The 23266-nt window shown below is 47.7% G+C and overlaps 6 protein-coding genes across 6 annotated transcripts; 4 read left to right on the top strand and 2 right to left on the bottom strand.

Annotated features, from left to right (window-relative positions):
* Window positions 1-1383: 1383 nt before the first annotated feature.
* Window positions 1384-1702, top strand: L228DRAFT_270084 (hypothetical protein; the record flags this gene model as incomplete). The annotated part of the gene is made up of 2 exons (XM_018335362.1): window positions 1384-1404; window positions 1520-1702. The coding sequence occupies 2 exons, from the start codon at window positions 1384-1386 to the stop codon at window positions 1700-1702; spliced, it is 204 nt and encodes a 67-aa protein (XP_018186357.1).
* A 2103-nt stretch (window positions 1703-3805) lies between these two features.
* L228DRAFT_179732 (hypothetical protein) lies at window positions 3806-6528 on the top strand. Its single transcript, XM_018329555.1, has 6 exons — window positions 3806-4506; window positions 4574-4620; window positions 4693-4764; window positions 4820-4955; window positions 5021-5220; window positions 5385-6528. Exons 1-6 carry the CDS (start codon window positions 4066-4068, stop codon window positions 6286-6288), a joined length of 1800 nt encoding a protein of 599 aa, XP_018186358.1. The 5' UTR covers window positions 3806-4065; the 3' UTR covers window positions 6289-6528.
* Window positions 6529-6919: 391 nt separating this feature from the next.
* L228DRAFT_256636 (Aldedh-domain-containing protein) lies at window positions 6920-10087 on the bottom strand (the record flags this gene model as incomplete). The annotated part of the gene is made up of 7 exons (XM_018333929.1): window positions 9823-10087; window positions 9470-9765; window positions 9360-9424; window positions 8715-8893; window positions 8408-8651; window positions 7359-8289; window positions 6920-7155 (listed from the first exon to the last, which is right to left on the bottom strand). The coding sequence occupies exons 2-7, from the start codon at window positions 9741-9743 to the stop codon at window positions 6920-6922; spliced, it is 1929 nt and encodes a 642-aa protein (XP_018186359.1). The 5' UTR covers window positions 9744-9765; window positions 9823-10087.
* Window positions 10088-10167: 80 nt separating this feature from the next.
* Window positions 10168-12468, bottom strand: L228DRAFT_249621 (DNA glycosylase). The gene is made up of 2 exons (XM_018333126.1): window positions 12094-12468; window positions 10168-12026 (listed from the first exon to the last, which is right to left on the bottom strand). The coding sequence occupies exon 2, from the start codon at window positions 12017-12019 to the stop codon at window positions 10325-10327; it is 1695 nt and encodes a 564-aa protein (XP_018186360.1). The 5' UTR covers window positions 12020-12026; window positions 12094-12468; the 3' UTR covers window positions 10168-10324.
* Window positions 12469-14514: 2046 nt separating this feature from the next.
* Window positions 14515-16534, top strand: L228DRAFT_270088 (S-adenosyl-L-methionine-dependent methyltransferase; the record flags this gene model as incomplete). The annotated part of the gene is made up of 2 exons (XM_018335363.1): window positions 14515-15983; window positions 16126-16534. 2 exons carry the CDS (start codon window positions 14515-14517, stop codon window positions 16532-16534), a joined length of 1878 nt encoding a protein of 625 aa, XP_018186361.1.
* Window positions 16535-19500: 2966 nt separating this feature from the next.
* On the top strand, window positions 19501-20131 carry L228DRAFT_249624 (hypothetical protein). Its single transcript, XM_018333127.1, has one exon. The coding sequence runs from the start codon at window positions 19706-19708 to the stop codon at window positions 19904-19906; it is 201 nt and encodes a 66-aa protein (XP_018186362.1). The 5' UTR covers window positions 19501-19705; the 3' UTR covers window positions 19907-20131.
* Window positions 20132-23266: the final 3135 nt, after the last annotated feature.

Consider the following 23266-nt stretch of genomic DNA (forward strand, 5'->3'; position numbering starts at 1 on the left):
ACGAGTAGGGGTCACGCAGTTGGCGAACGGTCAGGAGTAACGACGATCATGCTAGAAGATGCCGGATCCTCCACATGGGGCGTTTGAGTCTTTTCATAGAATGGAGTCATATTGATCACGTTGTCTTCAAGACTTGCTGGGACTGGACCGGAGACAAGGAGATTAGGCTTGGCTAAGGGACCGGCCCCTACTCCGGTAGAGTAGAAGCCAACTTAGAATTTTTGATTGCCTTCGTCATAGCTGTGGCGCAGATGTGGCGCATGACCGGTTTTGAAGTGGTCACTCTGCTACAGGGAAAAGGAAAATGAGCGCAAAAATCCTGCCAATATCCATGCAGCCACAGGTACCCATCGTATTGATTGTACAGCGCATCAACTTAAGGTACTTTCGCAGTGGCTCCTTCCTCATTTGACCCACTGATCGACTTGGTGGGTGCGCGCCTTCCCCAAATTGCTCGGACGCACCGCCACAGGTCCTGTGGCGTAATTGGCGAAGAAGAACAATGAGTGGTCAATCACCCCCTTGGTCTCCACAGGCGCTAATGACCAAGGTTTCCCGCATTTCTTAATTTTTCTGTGTGTGCCTTAGGAGCCGGTGGACAGACCTTTTTGCATCATTCCGGTTCCATGACTGTCAAACCGCCCCAAAACCAGCTTTTGGCAAAATGCGGCACTTGGCCCCCCCCCCTTAACAACCACTTTTAATGCTTATTTCGGCCATAGCCAGGAATCTAAATGCCTGCAGTGACGTTGTCACCCCTATCTAATTTGTCCTTTCCCGCCGTATTAGGACAAACCTGATTTCTCTAGCGCAGCCATTGCCGACAGCTTCTTGCGCCAACCTCTCTTTGGGTCGGCATCGACGTAAGGCCCAGGAGATGAAAGAAATTAATGCAAAGGTGACACCTGGAGAATGGACCGGAGCAAAGGCGATCCACTACGTCAGTCTGTAGAGGAAATGAAATTTGACGGGAAACAACATGACATGAACTGGCTATGGAGCGTATTTGTCCTGCAAAGTCGCCAGGGCTAGCACAGTATAAGAAAGGACAGCCATCCCCCCTTCCTCACTTGCATTCCTTCCATTCACCACAGAAACCGAACTCTAAGCAAAACACTTCTTTCCTGCAGCTAGTCACAGGGTTAGTCTCCCCATGTCCTCTTTCCTTATTTGGACGAGTTCCTTCCCATAAAACTTACTCGCTTCACAAGGCCACGCCTGGGTTATGTTGGCATTCACTTCAGAACCAGTTCTAACAAAGTTCTTCATCTCAGACTCCTTCCTTTTCACCTCTCTACATCTTCATCGCTGCTTCAAACGCAAGCTCTACCTCAAATCATAACCAAATACACACAAATCTTAATCCACCATAAATAAGTCAAAATGGGCGCGGTCGTCTCTTGTGTAAGTCTTTCCCTTCAACGATTCAAAGCTCGCAGATTGCGGCTGCTTTGTTTTTTGAACTTACTCTCCTACACCGAAATAATCTTCTGTATGGCGACTAACAGCATCCGTTTAGCTCCGCTCCATCTGCCAGAGCATCGGTGCTTGCATCATGGCAGTCGTCAACGCCATCGGCTCCATCTGCATGGCCATCATCAACGGCATCATCAGCGTGTTTGACATCATCGTCAGCTGCCTGACCTGCAACCGCGTGGGCCGTCGAAGACACCGACACCGGACCACAACAAGTACAATCTAATCGTAGCACCTCTTCTACACGAGTCACTGATTGACCTGCGTCATGGCCACGACCACCGGTGTCGCGGGCCCTTGGCTCAGTACTGTCGATCAGTGCTCGTGATTTCTCATCAGAAAAGGTGCAACGATGGACAGCAAGCTTTGTGGCTGGGGAGGAGAGACCGTGTATGATACCACAGATTACCCAGGGTGTTTATTCCTTTTATTTCCATGTTTTAATTGCTCGCTCGATGTTTTATCTCATTCTTAATTTCATGCGAAGGGATACCGGGAGTGGGATGGGCACTATGAACCTGGACGAAGAATACGACCAAGATGAAAATTGCTTCTTTGAAGCCGGCGTGGCTCTTCGCTGATAATTTGTACTATTGTTGCGATACCACTCTCAGTTAATCTACTACTTCAACACTACTTTCTCCACAATCGACCCATTGGAACGAATTTGGATTCTGACCCTATGTGAAGTCCACTTTTCTCGAAGTGGAGCAATGTTATGTTAAAGACGTAGCGAATTAAATACTGGCGCACGGGCACCCGAGAAAATGGTTGACTAGAGCTGGAGGAATGTCAGGGATTTCTGAATTATCAATATTAAGCTTGCTAGCGGCAAACGGGTCCAATATGAAACCAATCCAATGCCTCATGAAGCTGAGAAGAATAGCGAGAGCGTCGAAGTCAACGATGCGAATAGCAGACATGGCTTGTGATTTGAGAAACCTACAAGCGTTGTATACTATGCACCTAAGGGAAGCGAGCTTTGGTCGCTACATAGGGTACCTACCTACCTTTATCATAATGTTATGCATTTCCGTAAATGCTTCTTCCTCGCTTTCAGCCGCTGCGACATGCTTGGTTGCCAAGGTAGATCCGCCCGGAGCTTCCTCCTGTCCCAATGGATCGACCGCAGCGTGCAATATGTGATTCATTGATCGAACGTCTTCACTGAATCAGTCGTAAGACTTGGAACAGAATATAGGGAAGGAATAGATAATAGACTGTGTCGAGAGGTTCGAGCTTTTACAGATCTATTTCCCCTACGATAGTCTTACATTAAACTCTGACAGAGTGCCTCATTGGCTAATCAATCGCAGCTCGACAGCATTGTCTGCTATTCGAACCCTCTTCGATAGCCGAAAGAAAGGATAATATCCATGATTGGCTGTGAGTTTCACCGCCTGTGACTGTTCAACCAGCTCGCCAAACGCAAAACTTGTAGCACTCGCAGGGGCTGTGCATTATCGAACGGTCGAACATTTTAAGAAGCAGGAAAACAGCATACCAGCTATTACATGCCACGAGGCTGAAGACCGATAAGGCTGGTTCAACTAAAATTATGCGTGATCGATTGCCATACTGACGGATGGTCCGGTCCACGTATAATACAGTACACACAAAGTGGGGGCCTTCCTTGCTTAAATTCTGCAAGGCAAGGATTCGACTCTTGATGGGGCGCCATTTGAACCTATATCTACAGTTGCCTTTCCAGGTTAGAAAGCGTGGAAAAGATCGCTTGCACTACACGCTACAATTACCATTCCGATAAGACAGACAGCACTACGAGCCCTCGGAGTGATATAGACGAGTACAAAGAGAATAAAGGAAGACCCTAGGAAGAGCCAATGCCGTCGATGGGATTGCTTAAGCCCAGCTGGCCCCTAGGGCACTCAAATCGCGTGACGACGGCCAAAGTCGGAGATGCTACTTTGCATGGGATAGCAGGCCGGGTGGTGTCTCTCGGAACTCGTTGTGCCGCTGTCACCTTCCTATTACAGGCTAAAGTGGGACGGGAGCCAATTAAGCCTATTGCTGGAAAAAGCTTGGCTCCCCCGGTTTATCCGCGCTAGAACGGCTGTGGTTTACCGCTGGGAAACAATAGACCACCGAGACTGCGCCAATATAGCAGTCGAGATCAGTTCCCACCTATCTACGGAGTACTCTCTCTTTCGTATTCTCGCACGGACAGGGAAATTTGATAAACCCAAGCGCTCCAAGTGGCTGGATCTCGTTATTTCCGTTTCAGGGATGATTTGCCGAATCGCGACATAACCTCAACCCCGGTTTATCCCAAAAGACTACGGTCATTTGGGTAAAATCCCCCTCTACGGAGTATTATCTTTCATTTGTCATGTTTCTTCCCATCAGAACCGAAGATTCGCTGGATACGGCACGGGCAAGGGCACCCACCATAAGGTGACCACCTTCCTATTCAATCCCTAGGGCTTGAGGAATGCCCACGCGCGATGTTGCCATTTATGCCCAATTTAAAGGGCGGCACTGCCTCCAACTTGTCGGTCTTTCAGAAAGTCTTGTGAGAATCGAACTTTCTGTCGCAAGTCTAATCCTCCGGTTTCCAGCGATAATAACATGTCCTTGGCACCTCAGGCCCTCGGAGCTGTAGCCGATCCCCGCTCCTCGGTAGAGGCGGACAATATTGGGAGCTATGGGAATCGAGTTCTCCATACGCTTCATGACCCCAATGTTACTTTTGAAGAATATTTGCATTATGCAAGCGTCTCTCGTGCAGAGGAGAGCGAGCTACCGCCTGCCAAAGGGCCATTTGGGAACGTATGGCGTTCGATCTTCCTCGGCAAGAAATCCAAAACCCTAGAAGGAAACCCAGCAGATGGATCAGTCGTGAACACCATCGAGCAAAGCCCTGGAGAGAAAGGAGCGAGGGAAATGGGAGAAAAAGATACCAAAGCCAGCGACGAGGTCAATAACTCGTTCATGGCTCCTGCTTCGGCAGTCACCGAGGAGGAGTGGAAAGATGCATCCCGCGCGGCAAGAACGGCGACTTGGGGAGCCGTATGTACCGATATTCTCACCAAATTGGCTGCGATTCGGGCGCTCAGCTGACATGAATTGTGCTCAGGTATTCTACTTGATCACGACTGATATTCTGGGGCCATTTTCTGTGCCGTAAGTGAACTAAAGTGTGCAGCGCTCCTTGCAGCCGTAACATGTTGACTGATCCTCTTCTCTTTTTCTTAGATGGGCCTTTACACAGCTTGGATATGGACCTGGTATTGCATTGTATACGGTATTTGGTGGTCTCGCAGTATAGTATGTCTGGATTACTCTTTAAGGGGCGTTGGATCTTGGCATTGACAAGTCTCAGTACTGGATGGCAGCTATGGAAAGTCTTCATCGGACTCGACAGCGATCGCTACCCGTTGAAAAATTACGGCGATATGGCCTTTCGAGTCTACGGCCCATGGGCACGATATGTTTGCAATGTTTTGCAAAATTTCCAGGTACGTTGATAGAAACACCCCTATTGTTGCATGGCTGGGAAACGACAAAAGTTAATAAGAGACAGTTCTTTCTGAACGTCGCGCTGCTGATTATGACCTACGGAATCTCAATTCGCCAACTTTCAAGGCTCCGGCTTTGCTTCATCGTCTGCCTCATTGTATTTACCATTGCGGGTTTCCTCCTTGGACAAATCCGAAGTCTGCAGCGTTTCGGATACGTTGCCAACCTTGCCGTCTGGCTCAACCTCCTTGTCATATTCTTCACGTAAGCCATTTCAATCCCCATAATCAACAGTCAAGATGGGAGACCTCCACACACACACACACACACACACACACACTCTCTCTCTCTCTCTCTCTCTCTCTCTCTCTCTCCCTCCACGAATCTTGATAAGTTCTGACTCTAATTCGTTCATTTGCCGCCAACAGAATGGGTGTTGTCGCACACAGCCCCCCCAACTATGTTGCCGCCCAGCAGACCTACGGCATCCCACCAAATCAACCCATCCAACACACTGCCGGTTCTCCTGCGGGCCTTACCTTCCTTGATAACATTAACGGACTCATGCAAGCCGTCTTTTCCTATGGTGGCGCCACGCTCTTCTGCGAACTCATGGCCGAGATGCGCAAGCCCAAGGACTTTTGGAAGGGTCTCGTCTGCGCCGAAATGCTCATCTACGTGTGCTACATGCTTTTTGGGCTTTTTGTGTACTCTTACCAGGGCCAATACGCTGCCAATCCCGCTTTCCAGGGCATCGACCCCCAGTCGTGGCAAGACGTGGGCAACGCGCTCGGTGTCATTTCTGCCCTCATCGCCGCCTGCATGTACGGCAACATTGGCATCAAAGTCCTCTACGCCAATGTCGGCCAAGAGCTTTTCCACGGCCCTCGTCTTGAAACCCGTAAGGGTCGATTTATCTGGACCGCCCTCGTCCCCGTTTACTGGATTGCCGCCTTCGTCATTGCCGCCTCCGTGCCCCAGATTTCCAATTTCTCCTCCCTTGTAGGCGCTGCATGTATCATGCAGTTTACCTACACGTTCCCCCCGCTTCTCATGATCGGCTATAACACCCAGCGTGATGCCATCTTACCGGAAGAAACTTTTGATCCCGTGACCGGTAGACTCAATCGCATCGATGGCGGTATCAAGCGCTGGCTCCGTGGTTACCGTCGTCGCTGGCTCCAGAATACTTGGGATCTCGTCTTCTTCTTGGGCTCCTGCGCCACGGCCGTCCTCGGAATCTACGCCAGTGTTGTCTTGCTCAATGATGGCTACCAGCATAATAAAGGCCAAAATGTTGTTGCGTTCAACTGCGTCAGTCCCGTTGGATAGATTCTTCTTCTTTTCTCTTTCCATCCCCTTTTTACTTCCCTTCCCCCCTTTTCTCCCCTTTTTTTTTTTTCTCTTTTCGTTTCCTTCACTTCTTCTTCTTCTTCCCCTCTCCTCCAATCTCTATTTTTTTTCGTTCTAGATTCTCTTCCCCCCCTCTTTTAGGGTGATCAGTTTCTGTAGTAGATAAGGATACCGTGGCAGAGTTGTCATTGTTAACATGTATGATTCACGTTCATAAGGGCCTTCCAACTGGGGAACTAAGTCGAAGTAATACAAACTTCAATTAAAATACATGTATTACCAAGTTCTATAGATAATGTACCTTATGCCACATGTCTAGAGATGTTTATACAGCCCATACCAAGCTACTAAAGTGTATAGTATGCCCCCCAACCCCCTTTTTTTTTCTCGGCAAGACGCAATGTGCAGTGCAATGGAGCTTTTATCTACACCCTAGACCTTAACCGAATGCAATAGCAATGATGGAAGTACACCGAAGTATATACAAGGTAAGTAGAATGCCAAAGGAGACCGAGCCTAACAGAGACGAGGCAGAAGGGAAAGAAAAAAAAAAGCAAAGGATACAAAGGGGAAAGGAGAGACGGAAAGAAAAGAAAAAGAAAGAGAAAATTTACATCCCACTTCTAATCAATCTGCCTAATCCCTTGACTCGTCGCACTATCGTCTCGCCGTAGCCCAACTCGACTATACCCATACACATGTCCCATCCCTTTTGCGCAGACTTGATGGGATAGTCGAGCGGCGGGGGGATGGACGTGCTGAGCAGCGCGGGAAAGCGGTCGCGGCAGATGGATTTGGTGTTGCATAGGCCGCGGAGACCTTCTTCGCCTGCGAAACGGCCGTATCCTGTAATAGATAAGAAAAAGCGGGAAGAAATTAGTTCACCGTACGGCGAGTAAATTAAGATTTTTTTTTTTAAAAAAAATGGGGAATAAAAAGAAGACAGCAGGGCACAAAGGACATGAGAAGAGAACATAAGGAAATGATAAGAGAACAAAGAGGAAATTATAAGGGACAAATTATAAACATAAAAAGGGAGAAAAACGTACCACTTCCTTTGACGCCGCCAAAGGGCAGTTGAACGGCATAATACACTGCAAAGTCATTGACAGAGACCATGCCGGATTTAATCTCGGACACGACTTGTTCGAGGTGGGCGCGGTTCGAGCCAAACACGCTGGCGCCAAGACCGTACTCGGTGCTGTTGGCGATACGAATGGCGTCTGTGACATCTGTAGCTTTCATGAGCACAAAGACGGGCGCGAAGAGTTCTTCTTGCGCAATGGCCATGTCGGGAGTGACGTCGACAATCAGAGTAGGGGCGAAGTAGTGGCCCTTGGGATAGCGGGGGTGATGCAGACGCTTGCCGCCGGCGAGGAGACGCGCGCCACGGTTTACTGCGTCGGCGATGAGATGCTCGAGTTTGTCAAAGGAGGCGGGGGAGACCATGGCGCCGACATCGATGCCTTCGCCGTCGTCCAGGGCGCTGCCAACGCGAAGGTTCTTGACGCGGGGCTCGATGAGAGCGCAGAGCTTGTCGTAGATGCCCGCGCAGGCAATGACTCGTTCGATGCCGATACAGTTTTGTCCCGAGCTCTGGAAGACACCCCGCATGAGGATACTGCTGACTTTGTCAAGATTCTTGACGTCGTCGAGGATAATGGATGCGTCTTTGCCGCCGAGCTCGACGCATACTGGGGTCAGGGCCTCGGCGGCAGATGCGCAGACCGCGTGTGCAACGGGCCGTGAACCGATGAAGGTGAGATGCGAAATGCTAGGGTGTGATGTCAAGTGTGGCGCGACAGAAGGCCAGCAGATGATGGACTGGACGAGGTTGGGGGAGTGGCCGCATGCGATGAGCGCGCCGCGAGCAATGTTGGTAAAGTACGTGGATGACCAGGCGGTGGCTTCAGAGCCCTTGACGACGACGGCGTTGCCGCTGAAGAGAGCGGAGATGATCGGGCCGAGGAGGTTGTGGAACTGAAATTTTCAGGTTAGATGCTTGAAGTGGGTTTGGGGTTTATTTGATACGTAACGTACGGGATAACTGATAGGTTGTTAGTATATAGATGGAAGGAGTAAATGGGAAGTTTGATACGTACTTCCAGCTGACGCATGCAGCGACGACGCCAAGAGGTTCCCACCGAACTTCATTGACCTTGTACATCATGAGAAAGTTGGTGGGCCGGCTTTCGGCTTTGAGAGCTCTCTCGCCATGTTTAATTGTCCATTTGAGCTTTTCCACTGTCACGAGAATCTCTCCAAAGGAAGAGTCGATTCGAGTCTTGCCAGAGTCAAGACACGCCGCTGTGGAAATGTTCTCTTGATTTTCAAGAACGAACCTAATTTGAATGGTGTAAGTTTAATTGCTCGTCACTGGAAAATCATGAGAGTGGACACCATACTTTAGCAATGTCTGCAGAACCTTTCTTCGTTGCGAAAAAGACGTCTTGGCCCATTCCGTTTGCGCTTCCTGTGCGCGCGCAATGGCGCGATCAATGCCGTCCGGAGTTGCCGGGTTGATCAATCCAAGAGACTTTCCGCTGGCGGGGCAGTAGCATTGAATGGAAGAGGAGCCGGCGACCTATGCGAGCAGTATCTCAATCAGCGATTGTCCAACGAATATCATGTGATTTCGACTCCACAAGACAGAATATAAGGCTCTGCCAGATTTTTCGCCTTCAGTTCCCTCGACATTCTTCTTCTGTCCCAATTAGTGTTTTCCTATTCGACTCCACGCGCTCTTCTCATCTCTCATTTCCAGTTCTCTTGTCCTTTTATTCCAGGCCCAATATCACAAATATCAGCAATTGGGCTCCTATCTAGATCCCATTTCGTGCTCGGAGGTACAGCAGACGAGAACAAATAGCCGCAGAACCAAACTGCCGGCTTGAGACCCTTGGCTTTCCAATCCCTTTACCTCTCCTAAACAGGTTTGTCCTTTTCCATCCTCCTCGGATGCCGCAGCCCAGCCCCACGACCACGAAACCACGACCGGGGCTGCAATTAGAAGATCCCATAAGAACTCAAAAAGGAAGAATTCGCCCTACCTTCAATTCTGTCCTCTCCACTTCCTCTCCCTTCCATCCAGGCCGACACTGTTCCGGCACTGGAACTGTATAGTCCACCGCTTTTTCATTCACCCTTTTGCCATTTCCACGGCAGCATAGAGATCCTCCCCCAACTAATTTTGTGAGAAATATGCCCGCGACCGTAATTCCGACTACCGCAGTTGCCACGAATACAGCAATGTCGACGTTGCCATCGCTGCCGATGTCGCTGCGGCCGCTAATGGTTCTCCCAAGTAACTTTATTGAGAGCTTGTCGAAGCCAGCGACGGAGGAGAGAGCGAGTGCCCGTAAATAAGCAGCAGTATTATCGCACAGAGAAGAGGATGATGACGGCCATGACGACGTGGAGTTTTCGAGGACCATTTTGTCTGTTAACTTCAGACCTCTGCTTGCGTTAGTGGACAGGATGCGACAACACGGGGCAGAGACGGTGGATACGCACAGAGTTGGAGAGTATGTTAGGTCTGGAGACCCCAAACTCTGACCCCAACGATGGTGTAGAGTACGTTTAGACACAAAAGGATGATGAAAAGTTAAAGGTGTCGAGGCAAATCGTAAATTATTCCAGTTATGACGGGGATTGTTTATTTAAGGTTTAGCGGGACTCGTACCTGAATCGGATCATTTTAGTCGCCATGTGGGTTCCGCCTTGCGCCAGGGACTTCGAGAGATCAACACTGACATTAGCACGACAGTTCTACACGTACTTCTTCAAATGTTCAGATGAATAATAATTTATTTAATATTATATATTTGTGATAAGAAAAAGACATGAGCTATATAAATATCATCCTTTTCAAGCCGTTTCTCCTTGCAACATGCAATGAAATCGAGCATCGTAGTATACCAGGCTAGGCGTAGAGCAACATTGCTAATTCTAGAAAGAGCACGCTCAAACAACGACACGGCAAATTTCCAATATCCAAGAACGCGACCAAACGCGATCACGCGTCATCGTCATCAAGGTCGTCAGGAACATCACTTAGATCCTCATCGTCATCACCATCTAACGCCATGTCATCTTCTCCCTCGTCCTCATCACTCTCCTCTTCCTTCTTCACGCGTTTTCTCTTCTTCGTTGGACTCAGATCCGCACCTCCTTTTCTCTTCCCTGATCGCTTAACCAAATGCTCAATGGGACATCCTTTCCCCCATCCTTCACTACTCTGGCCCGTACTTGCACGACAACGAGGACAAGTTTTGCCATGGCGAATGAACAGCGCATGGAGGGGATATTTCAACTCATCCGGAATTCTCACATCACAGTGGCTATATGTGGTATTCCTCGTAGCCTTATCAGAGGGTACCCATCCCAGCCACTTGCACAACCGGAAGACGTGGGTATCTACCGCGAAACTAGGTCGCCGCATGCAGAACAATAACACGCAGGAAGCTGTCTTGGGCCCGATGCCCGGGAACTTGATAAGTTCATTTAGCGCGTCATCGGAAGAGAGCGCGTGTAGATGATCCAAGGAGAGGACATGATTTTCGGCCCGGGCAATTTCTGCTTCCTTCTGCGCATCTGTCTCATTCTCAACTCCGGCTGGGCCTTTTTCTTCATCGTCATGGTTCTCCTTCTTTGCCTCGACGAGGGCGTCTCGACGAGCTTTGTTCTGCTCATGAACTAATTCGAGAATCGCCTTGATATTCTTGCTTTTCGTGTCGGCGAGGCCTCCACACTTGATCGCCTCAAATATATCCTTGGTGTCGGAAAGCCGAACTTTGTCCCAGTCTACACTTCCTTTACCGATACCTTCTTGCAAAATGCCAAACTTTTGGATAAGCCCTTGAAATGCGCGAGAAGAGTTTGTTCCGGTCGTGGCTGCGCTGAGGAGCGTCCGGATAAGTGCATCTAAAATTGACGGCACCTCGCCGCATCCTGAAACAGTGACGGATGGTGGCGGGATAGTTTCAGGAGCCTTCACCTCCCCATGAATAGAGGATAGAAGGCGCACAACATCGGCACATTCCTCAGGTGTCGGATGCGGCCAATTGGGGAAAGGCGATTTGCCTGGTGTCAGGCCATATGGATTTCCTTTGCCTGCTTTCTTTGGTGAAACCGCCTTATCAGTACCATTGATGTTGGACGATGCTTTCTCAACAATGGCTTTTGTCTCGAAAACATCCTCAGCCTTAATGGCGAATCTGCCGCGCTTTTGCTTGGCAGCGTCTGACTTGATTGGGCTCTCAAGCTTCCCAAGATTATGTGGAAGTTCGTTAGGATCATCCTCAATCTTGACCGTGCTCTTGCGCTTTCGTTTACCCGGGACAGTTTTGGCAGAGGCCAATGCCTCATCAGGAATGTCGTCCGGGGATCGAGCAGATGCGTCTCCTGCTCTTGCCAATGTGATGTTTTCACTTGTTTCACCATCCTGAGCAGCCTCAGTGGTAGGGACATCGGCCTCTGGAGCCGAGCCATTTATCGAGATTGTTTTGGCAGCATTGACTTTTCTCCGTGGCGCTGGTTTTGGGCGCGCCGCACTTCCTGAAGCGGAGGGCCTGGAGGCTGGCTTTTGAGTTCGCTTTCTTGTTACCTTGGAAGCTTCAGAGGTTGATTGAGCTTGCGGCTTGCTGTTGTACGATGAAGATATTGCTGCTGTTGCTTTGGCAGCAGATGCGCGGGTCGCCCGGCCAGACATATTCACCCTGCAAAAACAACCAAAAATTTTTCAGTTCCTCGAATATGATCATTAAATGAAGCGCAAAGATATACCTCAACAGAGTCCTCAGGTCGATACTGCAACAAAAATTTCTGAAATACCACAACGTGGCGAATAGTCCATCCACCACCCACGTCAGTGTCCTGAAAACCTGATAAACTGCTAATGCAGCTCTCTTTTTTGGTTCAAGCAATAATAGGAACTATCAATTCAGCCGTCGATTATTTGTCCACTTATCCAAGTTGATTGCAACAGCCGGCGAGATATATGATGTCAATATATGTGGCTGGCTGGAATTTTCAGCAAAAGCAATCAGTTTCGTACAACAAACTTTATGAGCTGCAAGGCTGGGATGGAAAATCAGAACCGCAAGTCGCCGAAAGAAAAGGATTGCGGAATTTGCAGGAGATGATATCAACGACTGGCGGGAGGCAGTCCCAGAGAGTGTTGCGGAATGCAAAGTCAAGCACTGATACATGCGTATATGAAGAGGCCAATCAATACTTCGACGCTGCTGCCATCAAGGCAAAACAAAAAGAGATGTGTGTAGGGCTTTAACGGATATGCAACCAGGCAAGTAGTGGGTATGATACAACGGACGATGGTTCAGAAGGAAGTAATGTCAACTAGGGCGTATAAACTGCATTAAACACAAAGACAGGAGAAATATTCAATTGAGCGGATTTTTGGGTAGTGGATTGCGGAAATCAATGAAGAAGGGAGACATAAGTTCCTAGTACTTTGGACTCTGATATATCAGGTGTATCATAAGACGGTGATCATCTTCCTCTGTCGTCTGGTTGATGACGTTCAGCATCTTACCGAAGAGGAACAGACTGATGGGACCCTGGATTTGGCGGCGATAGTGCCGACCGCCAAGCGATACTATGAGGGTTAGTCTGCTGCAGGAACCGACACCAACAACGTCCATCATCATCCTCTACTGCCGCCATGAGAAATCAATTGCTGCTTTTGGATGAAAAAAATATACGTATTAGTCGATAATATAATCTTCCTGAACGATTTATCTATTGATAAATCTGCTCTGAATCTTTGGGACCGCGTTGTTGTTCTCTCAATTGCATTTTGCCTGCTGGACCTGTCACGTGCCAATAAAACACCCAATTAATCAACAAGAATATTCTTTCAATTTTCGTAAGATTTTATAACGCATGATGGTAGATTCAGTGCTTGAGACCTCAGTAGATTACTGATATTTAGATTGCATATCTCGGTATTCGTAAGTTTGACATGCAGACTTCACATAATCCATATCATGTGACTCGACTATAAAACAACGTCACCGACCCACCCAATCTTGTGCTTCTCATGCCCTCTTCAGACCATGCTGATAACCCTAGAACCCCTTGAAACTTCTTGATCCGATTTCGTTTTATGGCTGTTTTGCATTTGAGATTGACAATCATAATTTGTATTCTGTGCAGCTCTGCTTTTGCAATCGACCACGGTGGTTGTGGTTTGCTTGTTTACATTAAGTCAAACTGTACCTTTGCAATACTTGTACAGTGCTTGATACAGAATTCGTTCGATTGATATCTTTCTCAAACTTCATTTGATATGCAGCCAATGCTTGCATTTTGCCATGTTCTTTGAAAATTCTACAATGTTCGTTGTGATGCTACTGCAGAAGCGGAAAGTTGCATATCTTGGTGACCCTGATGCTGTTGCCCTGACATATTGTGCCTCACAAGCTTACTTCAGGTCTTGATTCTTCACGCTTTTAAGGTGCTAATATATTGGTTCTGGTACTTGCCGCTGGTACATCAAACGTGCTTTGAGTGCTGCTCTCAGACAGCCCTTACGCTCTATGATTCCTATATTCAATATTCTCGAGCGGGAGGACATGCACAAGGTCACGGAAAATGACGCTCACAAGTCTAGCAGAATGGAACTGATAAATAGAGAACTCGCTCGTCAAACCTCCTCTCATCAACTCTCAACACTCAAAGTTGTCGACTCTCAGCTACCTCCAACCCCCTCAACCTCTACTCTAGCGCTGATACTCTCGTTCTATCTTATTTGAAATCAGGATATTTTAGATATAGAGTTCACTTCTACTTGACCTGATTATCAACTTTTGACCATAGGTCTCTTTTTCTACTCTATTGTCACCCTGAGGCCCTCCATTTATCAACCGCAGGACCATACTCGCAATCATTTCTTTTTACCAACTCAACCCGCCATTTTTCCGTCTTCCTATTTCAAGCTCCTTGTCGCTTAATTACTCATTCCTGTGCAAATACTGTATCGCAGCAAAGAGCGAAAGACACCTACGTTCTCTCGTGCATCAATCACTTACACACCTCTGATCTGATATTCAAGTATTCTGTCACTCAGAATCTCTTTCTGTCCCCTTGGAAAAGCCGTCACGCCGTTTCGCAGTTCAGCTCCGACCGATTCCACTCCGACTACTACATACTCTTGGTAGCCCCAGTCTGGCCTTACCATCGGAGATGGAGGACGAAATCATATTCTCCGAACCAGTGGATGATGCGACCATTGACCTGACATCCGAGCAACAAGTGGTCGATCTATCTGACGATGACGACGTAGTTGACTTAACGACATCCGGAAATGCAAATATTGGAACAGATACTGGGCATCTCTCAAGCTACCGAAACGCCAAACTCAATCTCCCCCGCATCTACCTTGAAAATTGCTGCATCGACGGGCTTAAAATCTCGCTGAACAATACTATTGAGTTGGAAGACGGAGACTTCTTGCGAGTCAAAGAGATTTTTGAGGATGTGTCCAACTCTGAAATCAGTTTCCGTGGCTGGAGGCTTCGACGGTCAAAGCTCATGAGTGGAATGCTCCCAAAAAAGCTCAACGAGCTGTGTTGGTTGCTGGAAGTTGACGAAGACGATAGTCGACCACACGGCATACAGGGAATGGAAGAGATCCAGCCCTCGCAAATAAAAAAGCGAAGAGGCTTGAAAATGACCAACCAGAACTTCCCGTCGATGAGCTTCCGAGACGACTATCGCGACGTGTCTTGTTTTCCACCTGAACAGAAAATTCTAGACGATCTCGTCCTTGCCTGCCGATGGAAATTCGTCAGATATTTCAGAACGGCAATGGACAGAATTAAGGGCATCTGCCATCAAGAGGGAATTTATAGATTATGTGTCGATGAATGCGACCCCGGATGCGAAGCCCCAGAAGAACGACTACGAGATGACTGGCGCGGAGAGAGTCCCAAAGGCGGCTCGGGGCGTGGTCCAAGTGCTCAAGAAGAAAGATTCAACGCAAGGGAACAGGAAATTGTTCGCGAATCATTTGCACAATTCCACCGACGCCAATTTTTCGATCTCACTTCACCCGAACCAGAGGCCATGGTAATTGACGTTGATGCAGCAGAGACAGAGCCACCAAGACCACCTCAACCACGCCTCGTTATCGATCTCGAAAACGAAGTGAAACAAAATAGATATACATTCGGCGACGCATTCTGTGGCGCTGGTGGAACGTCACGAGGTGCCAAGATGGCGGGGCTTGCTGTGGACTGGGGCTTCGATTTTGACTATAGTGCATGCGACACCTATCGACGCAACTTTTACGGGACAAGGATCTACAACATCTGGGCTCACCAATTTATTAGTCTGACTGAAGATCACAAAGTTGACGTCCTTCACCTCTCTCCGCCTTGCCAATTCTTTTCACCTGCGCATACTGTGCAGGGCCAAAATGACGAGATGAACATCGCCACGCAATTCGCACTTGAAGCCATAATCGCAAAAGCCCGGCCGCGTGTAGTCACGATTGAGCAAACAGCAGGGCTTCCAAGTCGGCACGATAAATTTTTTGCAGCTCTCATCCTTCAGATCGTTGCTCACGGCTACAGCATCCATTGGCGAATCATAAACTGCGCTGCCTACGGACTTCCTCAAGCTCGCAAACGAGTTTTTCTAATTGCTGCATGGTACGATCATTCTCTTTATCAACCCCTTATCTCTTCTTTGCGTCATCTGGTGGCCATCTATTCATCTCTCAGGCCCTTCATACCATCTAATTTACTCCCATCAACAGTTGTCCTGATTTTATTTGACTAACGGGGTTCCTAGTCCTGGAGAGAAAATACCACCATTTCCGTTACCCACTCACGGCGACCCAATCGATGATCCTCATCTCCGGCCATACGTGACCATCAACGAAGCCATTGGCAAGATTCCCAGGAATTTCCCTAACCACGACATTGCAAACACCACGCCTCGAAACAAGCAACCGTATTCCGGCGACGAGCCGCATCGAAGCTGCATCACTACAAGCGGCGGCGCCAACACTGTGCACCCCTGCGGCAGACGAGACTTTACTCATCGCGAATTCGCTTGTCTCCAGGGGTTTCCGCTCGAACACCAGTTCGGAAACGTAAAAGTGAAGCATCAAATTGGCAACGCGGTGCCACCTGTCGTCGCCCGAGCCTTTTATGAAGTGATCAAGAAGACTTTACTTGCATCTGACGGCTTGTTATAGGGAGACGGTTCAGCAATCTACACCCTGTTCGATATTTCTCTGACAAATGCTAACCCCTTTGCTCGCCTTTCCCCCTTTCCCTTGTGTCGTCTTGTCGTTCTTATTTAGTCTGAGTGTCGTTACTTTTCCATTAATTTGCTTACATTACAGGGTCACAGGTCATGATTCATAGACTCTTAGCTCTTCGACAGGCTCTCTGCTTTTCTGCGCACTTGCTTTTCCCTTCCAATTTTTCTCCTTTGTTCTTATAGAGCTGGATCTCTACTTTTCGGTACCTATCCCTCTGAAGTTTTATCCTCCCTCACCCCTCCCCCACCACAAACACACGCTTCATGCATTTATCTTTCAGCTTTTGCTCATATCATGTTCAAGATCCACTATTCCACACGCTTAATTCCTTCAGCGCTTATCTGCAAACGTCACCAAATAGACCAGATCTAGCATACAGAATCTCATCTTTTGAAATATATCATCTTATTTATCTTATACAACACAATTTAAAATTCTTTCCTCTACAAGTCACTCCTTAAACTTATTTCCATAGCACTCTATGTCTTTCTCTTACGTGATGAATTGCGTCATAGTCCATGCTCTTCAGTGTTCACAATGGTTGAACCGTTGAAGTGATCGAGGAGCCCCTCGTTACCATTTAGCTCGTTCAGCACATTGTATCTCAATTTACCTAAATTGCCAAAACTTAAAAGGAAATGGTAGATTTGTATTGGACTATTGTCTTCCAGAGGGACAAAGAACAGCAGAATTACCGGACAGTGGACTCCTCATCTTCGGTCCAAGGACCACAAGTCCACGGTGGATAAGTCTCCTTGGGACCGGACAACTGAAAGCCCAAATTTCCAATTAACCAGGATTCGGGCAGAGTTCTTTGCCAACTGGTCTTTTTCTCCCCATCAAGTTAGCTTAGAAAGCCCTGTCGACAACCTGCACAAACACTCCAACTGTCCTACGTTGAATTCGTGCTAGATTTCAATCTAATGCCCTCAAAAAACCCTAATCTCGTCATCGACCATCTCAGGACGGGGTTCCTGACTCCTGAGTCTACTATCAGGTAACCAGGTTCAATTAGAGGCTGCCCATCTGGTAGTGCTAAGATAGCAAGACCTGTCGGAGCTCCTGCTCTCCTTCTCCTCCTCGTGGTCCTCATCGTCGTTCACCATCACAGGAATCACAGCCTTCACAGGATAGCATGCGTGGCTGCCAGCAGCAACTTTTATGTGAGTGTCTGCCTTCACTTTGTAAATTGTAACATTACGCACTTTCCGCTACATGGTCCACGACTCTTTCTCTTCCAAGTCCTGCAAGCGTGCCGACTTCCGCTGCCGTAAGTATTGACGCTTGACTCTTTTTGGAAAATAAGTTGTATTATTTTCTTTTGGTTAGGGTTAATTTCCTTAAAGTGGGTGTTGGCTCAGACTCACAGTCATTCGTCCTTCATCGACGTTTTTCAGTGGATGGCGGAGCAAACTGACGAGTCGATAAGTGCCCTGTTTAACTGAGATATGAAATGTAGGATGCTCATCCAACAAACATTGTGAATTTATAAAATTGACCATTCGGGAGTTTCTCCCGGTGTTTTGACATCCTTTCGGGAAGATTGGACAGGCAGACCCACAGGTAACTTTTTTTCAAAGGAAAGATTGAAGGATGCTACTAGGAGACTCGATGGCATGTTTTTATGCTTTGAGCTTATCCGGAAAATAGGGCAAGAGAATGGTGGTATTATACTCAGCTCCCAAAAACCGGATCAGCGGTATGGTATATAAGGGGTAGCGATTCTTAACTGTGAGTGGATTAAGAGCGCTTGCCAGAAGTCTGCTACAAACTGGGCGCCACGGTCAGGGACTATGGTTCTGGGTAAGCCATGTAACGAGAAGATCCGATCCACAACCAGGTCAGCAGCTTCTCGAGCATCGGAGGTCGAGGTAGTGGGTATAAAATGCCTCATTCTACTTAGTCGGTCATCGACGACCATAACTGCGTCGTAGCCATCAGAGTTCGGGCTTTAGCACGAGCTTCTTCTGATTCTCTAGTCGTGGGTCGCCAGTCTCTGGTCCGTGTGCCCCTTGCAGAGCAAGCAGTTTGCTAGCACAAGACAGTGTCTCTTTGTAAAGGCCGTGCCTCGTAATTGTGTAGTGATACCTGGGATACGCAGGGCAGTAGTAAGCTGGAATAAAGCGGAGTAGGAGTGATAGCTAGGCTCTATGTAACAAAGTAGAGCACTTGCCCTTCAGCAGAGCGTTCTACCCCATGATATATATGCAGTGTATAGCCACTGGACTACCCTGTGGCTGCCATGCGTGTGACATGTTGGGCGCTTAAAGGGTCTAGAGCAACGCCATGGACGGTCGGTCTGGTCTGGAGCCAGCCGCCGTGACATATCTGCATGCATGTAGTACGATCACATCTTCCAATGCAATCACCACGGCTACTGGCTCCAGCTCTGCAGCTTCATAGGCTTATTGGCACAATCAGGACAGATGATGGTTCAATCTTGGTAGGCAATAGATTTTGCAAGTAGTGCATTGTAGGGTTGATTTCCTAGTAATAAGCGCATCCGGTTTCCCTTCGAGCGGGCCTGGGCTATAGTGGATGTTAAAATCAAATATAGAAAGGAACTCGGCCCACTGTGCTTGTCTTGGCATGGCAAACACGAGAGTCTGATCATCAGTTGCCTCCATGTCTTGGTATAACCGGTTGACATTCTTTGATACCATGATTCCATTGTGAAGCTACCTGTTCACACGACTTCCTCGATAGTCAGACCCAGCTCGACATGACTGAATTGGGTCCGCATTGCGTCCTGCATCTTTTCAGGCACGGGAAACTTTGAGAGAAGCCGCAGCCTGTGTGCGTACTTGAAAAAGGACAGTTTTGCTCGCCTTTTCGGTCGGAGTGCCTTTTCAGGATGTAAAATAGGTGACAGGTAAGGGTTAGGAAAATCCAGACATGTCGCTATGAATTGCATGCTCCTTGCAAAAATTCAACTTTAGTTGCAGTACCATTTTCAAGCTCGAGCTTTTCGAGATTGTGGTCATCTGATAGTAATAGCTGTGAATCGAAGCTGTACACCTCTGTATGCTAAAAACATAAGAAAGCCCCGAAAATGAATGCTAATGAGCCTAACGCCAATGGAACTGCATCAACGTGACATCCATGCTTCCAGAAACACGAGTCCAAGTAGGACGTGGTGATGCCATTGTTTGGGTCTCTGTTCCATTGAGATGTTGCATAATCGTGTCATTTGGCATGGTCCTATTACATGGGCCCACTGCTGATATCTTTAAAGACAACATTCGAGTTGTCCATGCTCTCCGAGATTTTGCCTTTGTCAAACCATATTTTGATCTTGCCTGATTGACGGTACTTTAAGTTTTCTTGCTGGAGCTGACTTGTTATTGCATTAAGAGCGTCTGGTGGAGGGTTCTCCTGATGGCTCCTGAAAGGTGCTTGGAGGGTCGATCCTCTGTTGCAAGCACAGCTCCCTGGTAAACCAATATGAATTCAAATTTCAGACAGCAAAATTAGCGCAAGACCTTTTTTGACCAGCAATCTTAAGGAAACCATGCGGCTGTGTCATCATTCAAATCCCGGATTCGCATTTGGATATGAATACCTGGCGAAGCACAACGGAGCCGGTAATTCCAAGACTTAGAAATGTGCATTCGTGCACTAAAGGTTTCAACTCTTTTTCTGGAAAGGAGCTTACAGTCGTGTTGAGGCTCTGGCAGCGTTTGTCTTTGAGGTTCTCAATTTTATAGCTTTTGAGCAATATATTCATATCCTGGGTGTCCTTGTCATGGTACGATTTATTCGGTCTTGATTCATTTTCGCCTTGAACTTGGCTGGGTTTCCTGAGGGGGTACAGGGCATTGCATTGATGCCTGTCAGCCTTTGAAAATGTCCATCGACTCCATCCACATGAGTGACATACTCTCATGTGGGTTTTACAGAATGATGTATTGTTCATTTTTGTGTGGTGGCAAAGGTCGAAGAGTGGCACCCAGTTCTTCCACCACAGAGAAATTTCCAACACGGTGCTGGCAACTTTCTCAACGATCGACGAAAACATCTACAGATGTCAGCCGTCTTCAAATTTCTAAGCTATAGGAGCTGGAATTACTTTTTTTGTGTTTGGAGCGAGAAGACAGCGCGCCATAACACCCGCATGGAGAGGAAAACAGAGAAGGACTAAGTACGTTCAGCTGTTTTCTTGGATTTTGTGTGGCTGTGATATGGCTTGTTTTGAGGAATTTCTGGAAAGTCCAATTTCTTCACTAAATATGCTGTTAATGCTAGGTAGTATCATGAGATGAACTATCCACTTACATTTTTTCACTTTGAAGGAACCGTCGTTTCTTCAGAAATTGTCTCTCAGTTCTGGAAACTGTTGGTACGGTAAATAGAAATTGGGTATATCGAACCGCCATCATGCAAACGGCCTGAAAACAATGTCCAACTGTGATACCAACACAGCTTTTGGGCGTTCACTATAGATAGGACTATCTTTACCTTATCCACGTGGTTAGTATATCTACTGTGAGATGGCCACCAGGAAGGCTCAGGCTGTCCGTCTCCATGAATTTGAAAGTATAGTAACGGTCAATCATAACATTGAATTTTACCAAAACAGTTCCCAACAGAGTGTATTAGTGCACTGCGCAATGCCTCCAGAAGGATTTTGCGATATTGAGGAAGTCGACCATGGAAGCGGTGGAGATCAACAACATCAGATCCACCATTGGCATCCACTTTCTGGATGGATGCCTGGCTGTAACATTCAGGCGAAGGAGTTGTTTATGAAGAAGCTGAAGAGAGCAAAAAGGACATTGAATTGTATCTTCAGCCATCTTATTACTGTGGTGCTATGTGTTGCGTTGTTTTTGATCATGTGAGGATCTTCCGAATTGAGCGGCCTCAGATTCTGTGATTGCGTGTACAATGCTTTGGTATAAGTGTTAGGGTTTCTCATGATTAATGTTTTAGTAAGGCACATGGCCTAAGTGTGATTGTCCAATTCTGGTTCGAGATTGCAGTAACTAGAAGCTGCTGGAGGAGGCTATACGATAGTAGTTGCAGGTTCAATGAAATAGGGCGAGGAGAAGCCAAAATTTTCCCGGTCATGGCCAGGTCGTCCGAAGAATACATGCCAAGGACTTTCAGCTCCCTCTGTGCCCGGCGCAATGTGGGGAGATTTCTGCACACCTTCACATCAAGCGCGTACATGAAGAAGGTCATCATTTTGGGGCGCCTCCCCGCGCCAACCATTCTGGACCCACTCGGAGGTCCGATGTTCAGACTTGGCCTTGGCGCGTTTTCATCACCTCGTCTTGGACCTGGTCAAATGTGCACGTGTGCTCCTCGAGGAACAAGACGGAGAGGTCGTGACGCTGATTGAGGACCCACCATGATCGTGGGTTGGCCGAACGACAGGCTTCTCTGGGTTCGTCGGATCATGATCATGCCGAGCACCTTCCCAAAGAACTGGGCCAGCTAAGTGAACTCACTGGTGTTGATAGATGACCAGACTATTTCCTTGCCCATCTGCTCAACATTATCATGCTGGCATCTCTTCGAGACCTCCAAGCCCTAGGCACAGTTATATTGCCATAGGCAGACGAGCGGCGTTATTCTGGACTGGCTGATATCGAAGGGCGCCTCGCTCAGGGACCAAAAGTACAGGTTGAACCAAACTGTTGTGTGCTGTAAGGTTTTTTCAATGTTTTTCTGGCTTTCGTCTTTCCTGTCTTTCTTTTGAGTAACCGTTGTGCGAATCCCGGAATAATTTGACATGTTGAAGAACAATTGCGGCCCAAACCAATGAACTCAGATGACATGGGCATGCTGCTCGCAGAGGTAGCTTCAGCTGCTCTGGGGAATTGTATATTCTAGGAGCAAATCAACCCTAGCAACTGAGAGAGAGCTAAACCTATTGTTTACTGATTCTAGCCCGCTTTGCCGGCCAGACCTGCTCTCCGGCTTGTTCTTCGGCGGTCAGGTGCCTTGTGGCCCTTGTCTGTCACATGTATCAGCTTTTCGACTTCGACCATACAGTCGATGAAACGCTTTTTTGGAATGGACGGGGTGTATGTAGTAGCTCTAGAAGGTCCTCCTAATATTGTAGGAGTTAACCTTGTAGATGTCAAAAGATTGACGGTGGTAATTCTTTCACGACCTCTCTCGATAAGGCCGTTTATGTCCTTGTGTTTTATGTGATTTCATCGTATTTCTAAGACCAGAAGCGGCCATGGTCGTGTGGTGATTGACTGAAACCTTTCATGAGCATCATTCATGGGCTCTTGTACAAGCAGAGCGCAATAACGGCGGACGAAAAGTCTGTCCGGCGTCACGAAGTAGAGTACTCGGTCACACTCCTCCGTGGCGTGAAATTGCACAGCAATTCAAAAAAAAAAAATTGAAAAGTTTCGAAGGCAAGACCGATCGCGGGATTCTGCCATAGGATGAGCAAACCCATGCATTAACCGCAGACTCTAACCTTGAAGAGATTCCCTTGCAAGTTAAATTCAATTGGAGAGCAGACATTAGTTTTTCTGCATTTCCGGTGGTCCTTTTCAGAGATTGCCCGAAATTTCATACAACGCTTTCCGGAGGACTATCGATTCTGACCACCGAGAAGAAGCAGAGAACACCTTGTTGAGGGATTCCAGGTAGCTGACTTATTAAATAGAGCTTGAGAAGTATTCCTAAAATATTAGA

This window comes from Xylona heveae (genome assembly GCF_001619985.1).
Source record: "Xylona heveae TC161 unplaced genomic scaffold L228scaffold_9, whole genome shotgun sequence".
Taxonomy (NCBI): Eukaryota; Fungi; Ascomycota; class Xylonomycetes; order Xylonales; family Xylonaceae; genus Xylona; species Xylona heveae.